Source organism: Trachypithecus francoisi, unplaced genomic scaffold (assembly GCF_009764315.1).
Source record: "Trachypithecus francoisi isolate TF-2019V2 unplaced genomic scaffold, Tfra_2.0 Lachesis_group10, whole genome shotgun sequence".
Classification (NCBI taxonomy): Eukaryota; Metazoa; Chordata; class Mammalia; order Primates; family Cercopithecidae; genus Trachypithecus; species Trachypithecus francoisi.
Genome location: NW_022681455.1, coordinates 77,343,971 through 77,360,173, shown reverse-complemented (window position 1 = coordinate 77,360,173; position 16,203 = coordinate 77,343,971). Strand labels below are relative to the sequence as shown.

Sequence of the window (16,203 nt, the reverse complement as noted above, 5' to 3'; positions counted from 1 at the left end):
ATGTTGAATAGGCTGGTCTCGAACTCCTGGCCTCAAGCCTCCCAAAGTGCTGGGATTACAGGTGTGAGCCACCTTACCTGGCCTATAAGTGATTTTTAAAAACCCACAAGAGTTATTGTGCTGCAGGAATTTACTAGTTGAATACAAGGAAAAATAAATACATGTAATCAAGGATTTTGAGTTTGGGGGCAAGGGGAAGGATAATAAGTAATGTTTATTCAATATTTACTATGTGCCAAGCAGTTTTCTAATGCTTTATGTAGATTAACTTATTTAATTCACATAACTCTATGAATAGGTGACAGTATTATCTTCAATTTACAGATGAGTGTTAGGAATGTTTGCTTTTTGGTGTTGTAAAGAAATAGTATTTAAGCATAAATGTAATTCTTTTAGTAAGGCTATTTTTACTTTTTGTAGAAAGGGTTTATTTGTTAGTAGTTTTGTTGTAAGAGTATAGTGAACAAAGGAGACAGGGTTATTTATAACTTCACATGTTTACTTTATTGTTGTGTTTGGTTTTTATTGGCTGAAATGGGACTTTACATTTTGTATTTGTCTTGATAGTTTAGTAACTTAGAACTTCTTAAAAGAGGCAAAGGCAGAGAAGAACAAAGGAAGGAGGAAGTAACTTGTGGAATGTTGAGAAAGGTAAAAACACTTTTAAATAAGGAAGAGGAACAGGCTATGCCTTAATGTTTGTTTGGACTAGTATAAATATGTTAGGGTAAATATTTAGGCTAAATTGTGGGAGTTAAGAGTATAAAGTATATTGATTTTTTTATTATGGCTAGTCGATATTTAAGAATGTTAATACAGGTTTTTGAATACATTTTGTTTTTAACAGAAGTTATTATCTATTTTTAATTAGATGGGGAGGAAAGTTTTTGAAGATGAACCTTTATTTTACTTTTTACATAAGGAAACCAAGTCCTAGAAAAATTAAGCTTGAGGCCATGTAGCTGGAAAAGCCCAGTTGTGTTAATCTAGGATGTATTGTGTTGGAAACAATTCGACTTGGAGACCAGCCTGATCCAAAGCATGCTGCCTGTTACCCTTGAGTGAATCAATTAAGCTCTTTGAGTTTTATTTTATTCCTGCGATAATGATTCTTGCCTGCCTTCTCTAAGAGGGAGATTGTGATGGTTGAAGGCAAAGAATGTGAAAGTGCTTCTTTGTAACTAACACACACCAGAGAGCCAGGAATTCCCATGGAGCAACTACAAATCTGATTTATCAAATTATTGGACCCTGGTTGGATCACATTAACCTGTAGCAGAACAAGTTGCAGACAAAACTCCTCAGGAACCAAGTTAAAGAAGGAAGAGGCTTATTTGGCTGGGAGCATCAGCAGGACTCCTGTCTCAAGAGCTGAGCTCCCCAAGTGAGCAACTCCTGTCCCTTTTAAGGGCTCACAACTCTAAGGAGGTCCACAGGAGAGGGTCGTGATTGATTGAGCAAGCAGGGGATATGTGACTGGGGGCTGTATGTACTGGTAATCAGAATGAAACAGAACAGGACAGGGATTTTTACAGTGTTCTTCCATATAACATCTGGAATCTATAGATAACATAACCGGTTCGGTCAGGGGTCGATCTTTACCAGGCCCAGGGTGTGGCACCGGGCTGTCTGCTTGTGGATTTCATTTCTGCTTTCAGTTTTTACTTCTTCTTTGGAGGCAGAAATTGGGCATAAGACAATATGAGGGGTGGTATCCTCCCCTATTCCCCCACCCCTTTGAGACTCTCACTCATTTTATTAGTGGGAGCTCTGACCTTCATTTTCACTACCTATGTCTTTTTGCATGACAGATCGATAGTGATTTAGGTAGTACACTTGTGCTGAAGCATTCTGGTGAACTAGAGTAGTGATGAAACCTTTTACTATTTGAATGAGTACAAGTAGTAAATAAGGGATCAGTAAGCAGGTTCCTATTACTACTATAATTTTTATTATAAGAGTTTTAAATCCTCATAATGCTGGGAACCATTTTCAAACATGGCCTCAGGGTCAAATCCATGCCACACTTGTACAGGCACATGTGTCAGTTTCATCATGTCTTTATGTCTTCAACTACTTGCCCCGATCATCTATGTGCAGGCAGCAATTGGTAAGGTTAAATTTTCTACAGACTTCTCTCTCAGCTGCTAGCAAGGAGTCGAGAGTCATTCTATTTTGATAGCATTTCTCATCTGAGTTTCTTGCTGGGCCAGAACAGTCAAGGTTTTACCAGTTTTATTAATGATGATCTCCAAGACAGCTTGCAACCATATGATTCAGTTGAGCATGTAAATGGGGGTCCAGTATCCCCACTAGCCGTCTTGTGCCCAAGTGGCAGGCCCATAGTATTGTATAATTTTTTTCAGGAGGCCGTTTATCATCTTTTTAATTACCTATGGCTATGCTTTGCTTTTCGTGGGAAGCATAGTCAGGGAAGCCCAGGAGTTTGCCTGTTTTTATGGGCAGTAGGAAGAAAGATGGTTTAATAGTGGTTTAATGGTTTAAGTAGTTCAATAACACAACTACTTGTTTGCTGGACAGGCAGCTTAGCATAGGCTCTATGTCCACAGTATAGCCCAGTGGGGACCGTCCAGTCCCAGAGGGATTCTGGGTGGGCCTAAACGGTCTGCAACTTTGGAAATTTACTGAATGGATTTTTCTCTGTGTGGTTTGAACTCCACCATATAGTCTTCCTACAGGAAAGGTGAAGTCCTTCTCCACTCTTGCTATACAGTATTGTCTAATGATTGAGGCTTTTAGGACCAGACGTGATCCGGTTGATTCTTTTGGGCCAGAAATTCATCAGGAACTGTGTCTGTAGGTACCAATTCTCGGGCTTCCTATGGCCATTGATCTCCTATTACAGTTCCTCCACATATATAACATGAAGTGACATTGAGAGACTGGGCTACATGCTCAGCTAATTGCAAAAACAAATATCTTGTTTTTCCTGGAATTTCTGGTACTGGCACATTTAGTTTATCACAGAAGTTTTGAAATACTGGCTCAGGAGAGCATTTATAAACTTTTTCTCAAACCACAATATTTACTTGAAGATCCAGTTCCAGCTCCATCAATTTTTAGGCTTACACATTCTCCTTTTTTCTAGCGAGGATTAAGGGGGTTGGTTATTACTAGTTCTAAGGGGTTACACTGACCACTGGTACAGGAAGGGCCACTTTTCCCTTGCTAAAGATGGACAGGATTTTTTCATTTTTTAAATCTAAGTAGCCTAAATGACATAAGACCAGTATCTACATTTATTTTTACACAGTCCTAATTCATGATAAATGTACTTATTTTCTGCCATATAGCCTCTTTCCTAATTATGAGAACCACATCCTATTTTTAACTTATTATTATTAACGACAGCATAGACATCAAATTTTAAGGTGACTTGTTTGGGCACTTTTTTTTTTTTTTTTTGGCTAACACTTTACTCATATCGTTTATGAGCCCCTACCAGTCTTTAGTCCCTAATCTTATCTTAAAAACTGTGGTCATGGGAGGCTCAGATGGGTCATAACACACATTAGGTTGGTCATTTCTTGGGTTACATACCTTGTATAGAATAACATTATACAAACAAGTTCTTTTTAGAGTTCCAGTACACTTATAATAACCATAAAATAATAGGACCATAGCAACCTTCTGTCTTACTTCAGTGACTTGATGTATACACTGGGAACAGCCCTCAGTCTGAGGAAGGTCAGCTGAAGACCTTACTGTACAAATCCAGAATTTAAGGAAAATGAGTCCCGCGATGAATTTCCTTATGCTTCTGCCATGTGTGGACCAGTCAGCTTCCGGGTGTGACTGGAGCAGGGCTTGTCATCTTCTTCAGAGTCACTTTGCAAGGGTTGGTGAAGCTGCTTCCGTCCACGTACTGCTCACAGTCTACTGATGTTTAAGGATGGTCTCAGAGGTTGGGCCTGCTAGAATAAACTGAGTCCAATATGTCTACACAGTTACGTTCAACTGGGCTCTCTGATACTGGGAGTAAGGTGGTGGGGTTTAGGGTGTTGCAAACTTCAATGATTATGCAGGGATTTTCACAGAGCAAGTTTTGGTATCTAATTAGTCTAGCATTCATTAGCTAATGATGTCCTTTGGTATTTATTAAAGTTACCACAGCGTGGGAGGACTTTATGTTTAGGTTTTGCCTAAGAGTTAGCTCTCTGCTTCTTGTGCTAACAGGGTCGTTGCTGCCAGGGCCTTTAGACATGGTGGCCAGCCTTTGGAAACCCTGTCTAGTTGTTTTGAGAGATAGGCCACTGGCCTTGGCCAGGGCCCCATAGTCTGGGTTAAAACTCCAACTGCCATTTTTTTCTCTTTCTGACACATAGGGTGTAAAGGGTTTTGTCAGGTAAGGTAGCCCCAGGGCTGGGGCCAACATGAGTTTTTCTTTTAACTCATGAAAAGCTTGTTGCTATTGGTTGTAATAGATGTAGTTTATCTAATCCACATTTTTATTAACTGTCACCCACTAAAATATTGACTTAAATCCTGTAGCTATTTTATTTCAAGCTTTAAATTGATCTGGTATTCCTTGTGGGCCTCCAATTGCATCTAAATAGATGTGAGAGTTGAAAGACCCATAAGGGGCTTCTCTCACTTTACGATGTCTTATTTTTTCTCTCTCTGATTGATGAAATCTCAGGGTGAACGGGATAGCCAAATGGACTAAAGCACAAATGCCACTCCAGTTATTCGGCAGAGTGCCCAGTAAAGGTCCACCATGATACCACCACACATTCACTCGGGGATGAACAAGGGCTGACTGATTGATAAGCTCTTGAAAATTCTTAAGCTCATTGCATCCTTTCAGGTCTCTAAGGAATACTAAGCTTTCTCCCTGTTGTGAGAGACACGAAACAAACTTAGTGTTGGGAGACGGAAGCTGGATGGCCCTTGGGGGCTGAACCGCAGGGTGCCAGACTTTGGGATATAGCAGAGAGAGCTTGGCATGACTTATTATTCCAGGATGTAGAATCCTGGAAAAGAGCTATCATGCAGCCTATGCCTGGTCGACTGGAGGACCACCTTAGTGGAAGGGGGACAATCTGGGCCTCTGGCCTGCCATGTGCACAAGCATAACAATTGCTTTTGTTTAACATGCAGATGGAATATTTGATCCATTTTAACCAGGCATTTGCATCTTGGTATCCTGTCTTAATTGCTAAAGTTTGTTTTAAGTCTATGATCTTCTAGTAAAGTGAATGTATGATTTTAGGAAATTACAAAAACTGGTTGGGGCAGTCCATCCTTGCTCTTTAGTGGGCCACAGAACATTGGACCAACCATGGCATGAAAGGTCTACATCGGGGAACAAGACTCCTGGTTGGCACTGGGATCTTTATCAAAATCTCCCTGGATTAAATGGTCCTAGTTTAGTAATGCCCAGTCAGGAGGGACAGAAGTACTTTTCTGAAGTAGAGAGCTGTCTTTGACTTGGCAAGTCTCCACAGAGTATAACAAGGCAAGCATTAAATGCAATAGTTGGAGGGGAAATTGACTTGGTTATGTTAATAACAAGATGGTCAGCAAGAGAACGAGAAAAGAAGAAAGAGTAATAGAGATGAAAAGAGTTAAATTTTTCTTAGCTTTAGTTTGGTAGGGTTTTCCTCTGGGACTATGGCCCATGACTCTGGAGGGGGTGGCACTTTCTTGACTCGGGTGTGATGAGTCCATCCTTTTTTGCTGTATGAACAGCAGTCTTGGTGGTTAGCAGCACAAGGTAGGGTCCTTCCCAGGCTGGCTCGAGATTTTCTTCTTTCCACCTTTCGATGAGAATGTGATCTTCAGGCTGGTGCTGGTTTACTGCAAATTCTAGGGGTGCTACATGTGCTAAAAGACTTAGTTTTGAGGGAAAGGAAAGTGGAAGATAACCAAGTATATAATTTCTAAGAAATTGACCTTTTGTTTTAAATGTGGGGACCTTGGCAGTGGACTTTATAGTCCTTAGTGCCTTTTTACTAAGAAATTTCCTTTAGCATCTCTTTTTATTATTTTTAGACCAAAGCTAAACACCGTTGTATATTTAATAATGCTTTTTCTGTGATTTTTATACCAGATAAGCTAAATTTCACCTTTATATTAGTATATCATTAATGTTAAACTTAATTTTAATAAAAACTTGTAGACATATTTAGCTAATTTTTAATCTTTGACCATAAGGTAAGATTTCATAGACTCTTTTTAACCTTTTATAATTTTTGCTAAAGAGCAGGTTGGTGCTTTAAGAAAAACCTATTATGCTTTTATTTTAATGTCCAGTTTACAGAAAAACTGGATGATGCCTCTTTAACATTAGCTGATATGTTTACACACAGAATTTACACACAATGTTTTAAAACTTGCTTAAAACTTTATAACAAAATATACATATTTTTAACCTTTTAATGTAGGTAAAAATCCACATTCTTATGCCTACTTATAATCCTTTTACCAAAGGTATACTTTACTCTCCTTATACACCTTGCACATAAACCATTTCTTCAATAGTTTTACATTTAGGAGGCCTAATTACTTTTAAATTATACAACATTTCTTGCATAAATTCTTTTTTTAACACATCTTTTTTAATAACTTTTTTTCTTTCACGACTTTTACAGGCAATTTTTTGACATGCCTTAACTTTCTGACTTATTACAAACATTTTCTTTAAACAACCAGGTAATTTATTTCAGGACAAGAATTTATCATATAACACTCTTTTTGTATAAATTCCGCCCCTCATTCCCCCCCCCCTTTTTTTTAATCTGTGAACTAGACTGTCTAAGGCCACAAGAACAGAAGTTACTATAATACATGTTACACTATTAACTTTTAGCAAACTTTACTTTTATTGAAAACCTTGTAAGTTTGGGATTTTAATTATCCTTTGCTATTAATAAGACCTTGTTTTGTCTAAATTAACTTAGAATTGGTATAGATGGCTTTTTTTTCTTTACTACTTGTATACCTCTTTCTCACTTTTTTTCTTTCTTTGACTTTGTCTGTCTCTCTTTGACTTTCCTTTTGCCTCTGTCTCTTCCTCTCTCTCTCTGCCTCTCTCTTTCTTTTTTCCTCTCTCTCTCCTTGACTCCCTCTTTGTCTGTCTCGTCCTCTCTGTCTCTTTCTCTCTCTTTTTGCCTCTTTTCCTCTCTTTCTCTTTCTTTGCGTCTGCCAGCCGCTTAGGCTGCTGTTCTCTCAACCACTGTGTGTTGGGGGTGGGGGGTGTAAAACCAGCTGTAACCAACTGGCTGTCTACAGGAGTTGGTCTGGGTGCCCTGGCTTACAGGTTACCTTGTGCCATACTTTTGAAACAAGGGACCTGTCCAGGCTTCCTGCTAATGGCCAACCAACTCTAATGCTGGCCAGTCTTACACAAAGTTTTAAGTTTTCCTGGTGTCATAGTACTCCATAGTCTCCCTTAAATCCTTTTTTGAAAATTTTCAACATAGTTCCTAGTAGAGTGGGCTTATTTGTGCCTGATCCATGCTTCTTCGAGACAAAACACCATGCTCACACCACACACACAGCACAAAACAAAGAATGGGTAAAAAGGGCACACACACACTTTTGCAGTTTACACCAGACCAAAATCAAAACTAAAATCAGAGTGTCCAGAAATCCAAGCCAGGTCAAAACCAAAACCAAAGTATCAAGCAATCCAAGTCAAGTCAAAAACAAAAACCAAAGTGCCGGTATGGGCACACCGTGGGTGATCAGACCACACTTCCACTCAAATGGAATAGGCAAGTTCCTAAGACCAATCCTGTCAAGCAATTCAAACCAAGTCAAAACCAAAACCGATAAAGGCATGCCATGGTTGATCAGGCCACGCTTCCACTCAGATGGAGTGGGCAGGTTCCCAAGACTGGTCCTGTCAAGCAATTCAAACCAAGTCAAAACCAAAACCAAAGTACCGATAAAGGCACGCCATGGATGATCAGGCCATGTTTCCACTCAAACAGAGTGGGCAAGTTCCAAAGACTAGTCTCACCAAGTTTTAGATGTCCAGACTCCAAGTGCCCATTCCTTCCCAGTGTTCAGCCTCTGCATTGACCCTCCAATGGGGCCTGCCACACACTGCTCTGGCGAGGCATCCCACCGGGGCAAATGCCTACCCAGGAGCACTCTCAGGATCCATGTCGCTCAGGCTGGTCAGAGTACCCCACAGGGATGTTCCACAGGGCAGGCTTAAGTCGCCTAAGGAGCTGCCTCAACTATCCACCAATCACCTCACTTCCTGGTCAGGGAACCAAGAAATGTAGCAGGACAAGCTGCAGACAAAACTCTTCAGACACCAAGTTAAAGAAGGAAGAGGTTTATTCAGCCGGGAGCATTGGCAGGACTCCTGTCTCAAGAGCCGAGCTCCCCGAGTGAGCAATTCCTGTCCATTTTAAGGGCTCACAACACTAAGGCGGTGCATATAAGGGCATCGTGATTGATTGAGCAAGCAGGGGGTACGTGACTTGGGGCCGCATGCACCAGTAATTAGATCAGAACAAAACAGGATAGGGATTTTCACAGTGCATTGCTATACAATGTCTGTAATCTATGGATAACATAACTGATTAGGTTAGGGATCGATCTTTAACTACCAGGCCCAGGGTGTGGCGCTGGGCTGTCTGCCTGTGGATTTCATTTCTGACTTTTAGTTTTTACATCTTCTTTCTTTGGAGGCAGAAGTTGGGCATAAGACAATATGAGGGGTGGTCTCCTCGCTTAAACCGGTGAAGTCCTTTTCAATCTTTAGTGAGCCTATGAATCACCTGCAGATCTTGCTAAAGTGTAGATTCTGATTCAATAAGTTTGGTTGGGAGTCTTCTGTACTTTTTTTGGTGGGGGGGAGTGGAGAGAGAGTCTCACTCTGTCGCCCAGGCCAGAGTGCAGTGGTGTGATCTTGGCTCACTGCAACCTCCGCCTCCTGGGTTTAAGCAATTTTCTGCCTCAGCCTCCTGAGTAACTGGGATTACAGGTGCATGCCACCATGCCCAGCTAATGTTTGTATTTTTAATAGAGACAGGGTTTCACAATGTTGGCCAGGCTGATCTTGAACTTCTGGCCTCGTGATCCACCCACCTCGACCTCCCAGAGTGCTGGGATTTCAGGCGTGCGAGTCTTCTGAACTTCTAACAAACTCACAGGTAATGCTTCTGGTCTGGAGACCAAACTTGGAGCAGCCAGGAACTAGTAGAAGGGTCATGGCGCACTAACAGGTCATTTGCAAGGGTGCAGATCTCTTCTGTTTCTGCCCTCTACTTCCCGAGAATGTTAAGAGGACTTCTCAGACTCACTGTCCTCTTTCCATGGGGCCAGACTGGCCAGAGTTTAGTGAGATCCTGATTTTGGAGTCTAGACTAGGGCAAAGGAAGGACCCCTTAGTATCTGTATTACAGTTCTCAGCAGTGGTACATGGCTCTGGCCATCATTAAAAAAAGTTACTCGACTTTTCATCTGTTCCTGTTTGTAACTCAAGTCCTCGTAGGAGAGGAGGGTTTGCTGCCTTGAGCGGGATTCCAGTAGGTTTTCATTCATTCCACAAATACTGGAGCACCTGCTATGTCCCTGTTCTGTGCCAGGCATTGGGTTTCTGGCCTTAATACCATCTAATAGTATCTTCAATTCCTCCTTAAACCTTTGTAGAACAACACACTTATATGAACCTGTAGTCATATAGAAGTAAGTGGAGAAATAAATAGAGATATAATGCCCTTTTAATGAATAATGTTTATAACAGAGACTGTTTGCTACCTCCCCAACATCCATTTCTTACTTCTTTTCTGCTGATGGGGACTGAGTTTGATTCAGTTATTTATTTCCCCACATGTGACTCCATTCGGGAGGGTAGCAGTAGCATGCTGGAACCAGCTTGTCGGGAGTTATTTCTAAATTTTAGAAAGTTTGGCAGTTAAACATAGCCATTCTTTTTTACTTTTTATTATTTTTATTTAAAAAGATATTTAATGGAGACAGGTCTTGCTGTGTTTCCTGGGCTGGTCTTGAATGCCCAGCCCCAAGCAAATCTCCCACCTCATCTTCCCAGTGTTGGGATTATAGGCATGAGCCACTGAGCCTAGCCTTTTTTTTTTTTAAGACAGGGTATTGCTGTGTTGCCCAGGCTGTAGTACAGTGGTTCAATCATAGGTTACTGTAAGCCTGAGCTTCTGAGAACATAGCCATTCTTAAAAATAAAATTACAGGTTGGGTGTGGTGGCTCACAATTGTACTCCCAGTACTTTGGCAGGCTGAGGCGGGTGGATCACTTGAGGTCAGGATTTAAGACCAGCATGACCAACATGGTGAAACCCGTCTCTACTAAAAAGACAAAAATTAGCTGGGTGCAGTGGCGGGTGCCTGTAGTCCCAGCTACTCGGGAGGCTGAGGCAGGAGAATTGCTTGAACCTGGGAGGCAGTGAGCCAAGATCGCACCACTGTACTCCAGCCTGGGTGACAGAGCAAGACTTCATCTCAATAAAAAAAAAAAAAAAAAAAAGTAACCTTTAATTTAACAAATTATATTAAAAAGCTTACACAAAAGTCTTACTTTCTACTTACTTTAATACCTTTCACTCTTACCTATCTCTTAAGGTAATTCGTGTCCATTATATCTACATGGTGGAAATAGTTGATAATGGTATGCTACTGTGGATCTCTTCCAAACTCTGTGTCCAGTGATGTCACATTAGTAGCTTGAAATCTGCCATGGTGGATGTATTTACACCACAGAAATTGGCACATGCTACAAATTAGGATTTTGATTTTATTATTTTCTTGAGGAGCCATTGAACAATCCAATCCTATGCCTAGTTTCAGGGCAAAATCCAATTGATCTAAGTTAAACACAGTACTATGTTTCCCATCTCTTAGGCATGTGACCCAGTGCTGGCCAATGAGACAAGAAAGTTGTTTGGCTGGAGAATTTCTTAGGAAGTTTTTCTTGCTTCTTAAAAAGGAGACACAGCCAGGCATGGTGGCTTACACCTGTGATCCCAACACTTTGGGACGCCAAGATGAGCAGATGGCTTGAGTCCAGGAGTTTGCAACTAGCCTGGCAACATGGTGAAACCCTGTCTCTACAAAAAATTAGCCAGGTGTGATGGTGCATGCCTGTAGTCTCAGCTATTTGGGAGGCTGAGTGGGGAGAATAAACTGAGCCTGGGAGGTCAAGGCTACCAATAAGCTGTGATCACACCACTCCACTCCAGCCTGGGAGATAGAGTGAGAACCTGTCTCAAAACAAAACAAAAGAAACAAACAAAAAGGAGACACAGGGTAGAGATGGACTCTGTTTCTGGCCGTGTGGTTTTAAGATGGGACGGTTTTAAGATAGCTGGACTTGCAGCCAGTATCTTATAACAATGTCAAGTCAGGATGAACATGTTTGCATTAACATGCCTTTTGTTCTTTTTTTTTTTTTTTGAATTTTTGGAGCCCAATTCAGAAAAAAATGTCCAACATGTTGTTTATTTATTTTTTTGTATTTTCTCTTCTAGAGGGGACCCTGATAGGTGTGACATCTGGGGAAACACTCCTCTACATTTTGCAGCCTCCAATGGCCATGCCCACTGCGTCTCATTCCTGGTCAACTTTGGTGCCAACATCTTTGCCCTGGATAATGACTTACAGACTCCGCTGGATGCTGCTGCCAGCCGGGAGCAGAATGAATGTGTTGCTCTCCTGGACAAGGCTGCCACTGCGCAGAACATCATGAACCCCAAGAAGGTCACCAGGCTGAAGGAGCAGGCTCAGAAGAACGCCAGGAGGCAGATCAAAGAGTGTGAGAGGCTCCAGGAGAAGCACCAAAATAAGATGGCCCGCACCTACAGCAAGGAGGAGTCTGGGACTCTCTCTTCTTCCAAGGGTACCTTCTCCAGGTCATTCCCTTCAAATGCTTCTGCTCCTGGCACATTCGGGTCACTATCTAAGGGCATTAAAGATACTTTCAAGATCAAGTTCAAGAAGAACAAAGATACAGCAGAACAGGTGGGGAAGGAAGGCAGAAGTGGGCAGAGGAACGTGATGGAAGTGTTCAGAGAGGGAGAGGAAGACTTGTTCTCAGGGGACTTCAAAGAGAAGCTCCAGTTGTCAGCAGAGGAGGACAGCAGTGTGCACCATGAATCCATTCTCAATCGTCCAGGTCTAGGAAGTATTGTTTTTAGAAGGAACAGGATATTGAGTCCTGAAGACATCTCAGATAGCAAGAGGGAGTTGGGTTTTAAACTGCCCAGTGAATTGTTTCAAACACAAGGAACATCAGAGGCTGATGAGGGTGCAGCTGATGAAGAGGAAGAGGAAAACAGCCTCAAAGATGATCTGCCGTGGGGTGAGGATGAAGTGGAGTGGGAGGAAGATGTGGTTGACGCCACGCCCCTGGAAGTGTTCTTGCTGTCTCAGCACCTGGAAGAATTCCTGCCTATCTTTAAGAGAGAGCAGATTGATCTAGAAGCTCTGCTGCTCTGCTCTGATGAGGACCTTCAGAGCATACAAATGCAGCTGGGTCCCAGGAAGAAAGTTCTGAATGCTATAAACAGGAGGAAGCAGGTGCTACAGCAGCCTGGGCAGCTGGTCGACACCAGCCTGTGATGGAGGGTTTTGGCCTGGAGCATTGGGTGATGCTGTGGTCTGCTGACAGCACTCCAGGCAGCACCCCCTCTTTACCTAATGCCAGATCACTGGGAATGGATTCTAGGGCATCGGAGATGCCTACTTGAGAGAGAGGCCCAAAGTTTACTCTGGGAGGTAGGCTATGCCCATCCAAATAAATCTCCGTGAGAAACTTGAGGAGACTTCATAACAAGAAAATGGCATTTCTCTTCAGTTATCTTATATGTGTGTGTGTGTGTGTGTGTGTGTGTGGTGTGTGTGTGTGTGTATTTATTTTTTATTTTATTTTTATTTTTTGGAGATGAGGGTCTCACTCTCTTACCCAGGCTGGGTTGTAGTGGTATGATCATAGTCCACTGTATTCTCAACCTCCTGGGCTCAAGTGACCTCCTCCCACCTCAGCCTTTCAAGTAGCTGGGACTACAGGTGCACACCCCCACACCTGGCTTATTTTGTATGTTTTAGTAGAGGTGGGGTCTTACCACATTGCCCAGCCTGGTCTCAAACTCCTGACCTCAGGCAGTCCTCCCACCTCAGCCTCCTAAAGCATTGGGATTGCAGGTGTGAACCACCGTACCCAGCCTATCTTTTTGATACTTTTGAATAAAGAAAGGGTCATATGCATGACAGGAAAATGAAAGAAACTTCCTTTACTTTTCTATCTCTGGATTTAAAATTATAATCTCATCTCATCCTGCTGCTTGCTTTCTGATCCGTATAACCTGGGAATTCTAACTCTTTTTCTCTCCTGAGCTCTATGACTTTGCCTAGTGGTAGATACTAAAGTTCTTTCCTGGCCTGAGGCTTGATGCCCAACTTAAATGCATCTAACCCTTTAACAAATGTGTACATGTTTACAAGTAATGGAAATGCATCTATAATACTCCTGCCTGAGAACAGAGACAGAGTGGCGGTGGGGAGAGTGAAGAAAGAAATAGAATACAGATGGTACCTGTTGTTGACCTACTTGTGTCAAATTCGTATGTTGGCGCTCTAACCCCTAATGTGACTGTATTTGGAAATAAGGCCTTTAAAGAAGTGATTAAGGTTAAATGAAGTCATAAGAATGGGACCCTAATCCTATAGGACTAGTGTCTTTTTTTCCTTTTTTTTTTTTTTTTTGAGAGGGAGCCTTGCTCTGTCACCCATGCTGGAGTACAGTGGCATGATCTCAGCTCACTGCAACCTCTGCCTCCCAAGTTCAAGCAATTTTCATGCCTTAGCCTCCTGAGTAGCTGGGATTACAGGTGTGTGCCACCATGCCTGGCTAATTTTTTGTATTTTTAGTAGAGACAGGGTTTCACCATGTTGGCCAAGCTGGTCTTGAACTCCTGACCTCGGGTGATCCACCTGCCTCGGCCTCCCAGAGCGCTGGGATTACAGGCGCGAGCCACAGCACCCAGCCTAGGACTGGTGTCCTAAGAAGAGGAAGAGACACGTAGGTGGAAGGGACACAGTGAGGCCACGTGAGAAGGCAGCCGTCTGCAAGCCGAGGAGAGGGGCCTCAGGAGAAACTAACCCTGCCAACACCTTGATCTTGGACTTCCAGCCTCCAAAGGTGTGAAAAAATAAACTTCTGTTGATAAACTTCTGTTGTTGAAGCCACCCAGTCTGTGGCATTTTGTTACGGCAGTCCTAGCAGAATAATACAGTCCTAAGTAAGAGGGGCGGGGAGGAGACCAAGAAAAATACAGAAAAAAAATCTGGCCAACTGCAACTGATGAGTTTTTTAAAGTTAAACACCTACTGAAACTTAAGGAAAAAAAAAAAGCAACTAAGTTCTTTGGAGGGAAGATTTGATTGTAAAAGGAAATTTCACATTTTCATACTTATTATGTACACATGTTTTATTTACTGTTGTTTGTCACCATTGCTGCATATCTGAATACCTGTAGGTTCCGCAATAGAAACTGACAACACTTGGCTCACTCCTGTAATTCCAGCACTTTGGGAGGCCCAGGCAGGCAGATCACTTGAGGTCAGGATTTCAAGACCAGCCTGACCAAAATGGCGGAAACCCATCTCTACTAAAAATACAAAAATTAGCCGCGCGTGGTGGCGTATGCCTGTAATCCCAGCTACTCGGGAGGCTGAGGCAAGAGAACCGCTTGAACCCAAGAGGTGGAGGTTGCAGTGAGTTGAGATCACACCACTGCACTCCAGCCTGGGCGACAAGAGTGAGACACCATCTCAAAAAAAAAAAAAAAAGAAAGAAATGGACAACACTGCTGCTGACATTTTTTTAGTGGCAATCCCAAATTCAAACTGAAACCCCACTGAATAGCTAAGCTCCATTAGATCTCCACAGCCTGACTTACATCCAGTGGAATTTACTGTTGCTTCTGGATATAATACAGAAACAGCTGTTTATCTTCAGCTTGCTTTCTGATGCACATCTGTTTGGGTTACTTCAAGAGGCATCATGGAGGATTCAAGTTTAGGGGAGGATACAAATGCTCAAATCTGATGAACAATTGGCTTATTCTTCCTCAATGAATATATTCAGAAAGCTTGTTAGCCATTGAATAAATATGTTGCATTAGGGGATGATTGTTTACAAATACCATATCTTGTGGAATAAACTGAAGTTTTGCTTGCCTTCATTAATGTGCACAGAAGCAGTTGGCAAATAGAAAGCGCTCAGAAATGTTTGTAGTCTGAGCCTGCCACTGTTATATTTCATCATCATAGATGCCAGAATCTCCGCTTCACCTATTGTCCGGAATCTGCCTAATGAGATACTTGCTCCCCGTCCTGCCCTAACTACATCATAGCAAGAGAGCCATCACTCGGGTTAGTAGAAATGAACTTGAACATTGACTCTCATCCCTTTTTAGGAGATGTTTGTCCCTAGGGGTCTCATCAGGTACCTTTATGCTCTTCTTGGAGGTTCTTTTCTTTTATGATTGACAGAATTAATAGGTGAGGGTTCTCCAAAGTTCTCAGCATCAAGGATATAGTCTCTCCATCACAGAGTATTGCTATATAATAAAAAAGGTGGCCGGGCGCGGTGGCTCAAGCCTGTAATCCCAGCACTTTGGGAGGCCGAGATGGGTGGATCACGAAATCAGGAGATCAAGACTATCCTGGCTAACACGGTGAAACCCCATCTCTACTAAAAAATACAAAAAACTAGCTGGGCGTGGTGGCGGGCACCTGTAGTCCCAGCTACTCGGGAGGCTGAGGCAGGAGAATGGCGTGAACCCGGGAGGCGGAGCTTGCAGTGAGCTGAAGTGAGCTGAGATCCGGCCACTGCACTCCAGCCCGGGCGGCAGAGCGAGACTCCATCTCAAAAAAAAAAAAAAAAAAAAAAAAAAAAAGGTTTATACCATGTTATAAGAGGTTATCAATGTTCTAAGAATTCCAGATCTTTCAAACTAAATACCAACTACAGGGGCCTAAGAGAAGATGCCAGAGCAATATAAAGGCCTTGATGAGAGACAAAGACAAGAGGATTATGAACCAGGACGAGCTTCAAGTACTCACTGATCTCAAACTTCCATCTCTTAAACTAGATGCTTAGAATAGATCAATCCAATAATATCTGATCACCCCAGCCACCTGGCCCCTCTTTTTCCCCTCTATGTAGCTTGACATAAAAGTCAACAA

General features: G+C 42.3%; 1 protein-coding gene across 1 annotated transcript in view; it reads left to right on the top strand.

Annotated features, from left to right (window-relative positions):
* The window catches only part of ANKS4B (ankyrin repeat and sterile alpha motif domain containing 4B), a 28,005-nt gene extending 15,221 nt beyond the window's left edge, over positions 1-12,784 (top strand). Inside the window, exon 3 of the mRNA XM_033217789.1 lies at positions 11,484-12,784. Coding sequence (XP_033073680.1) covers positions 11,484-12,573 — 1,090 coding nt within the window. The 3' untranslated portion in view covers positions 12,574-12,784. The remainder of the gene's footprint in view (positions 1-11,483) is intronic.
* The last annotated feature ends 3,419 nt before the right edge of the window (positions 12,785-16,203 follow it).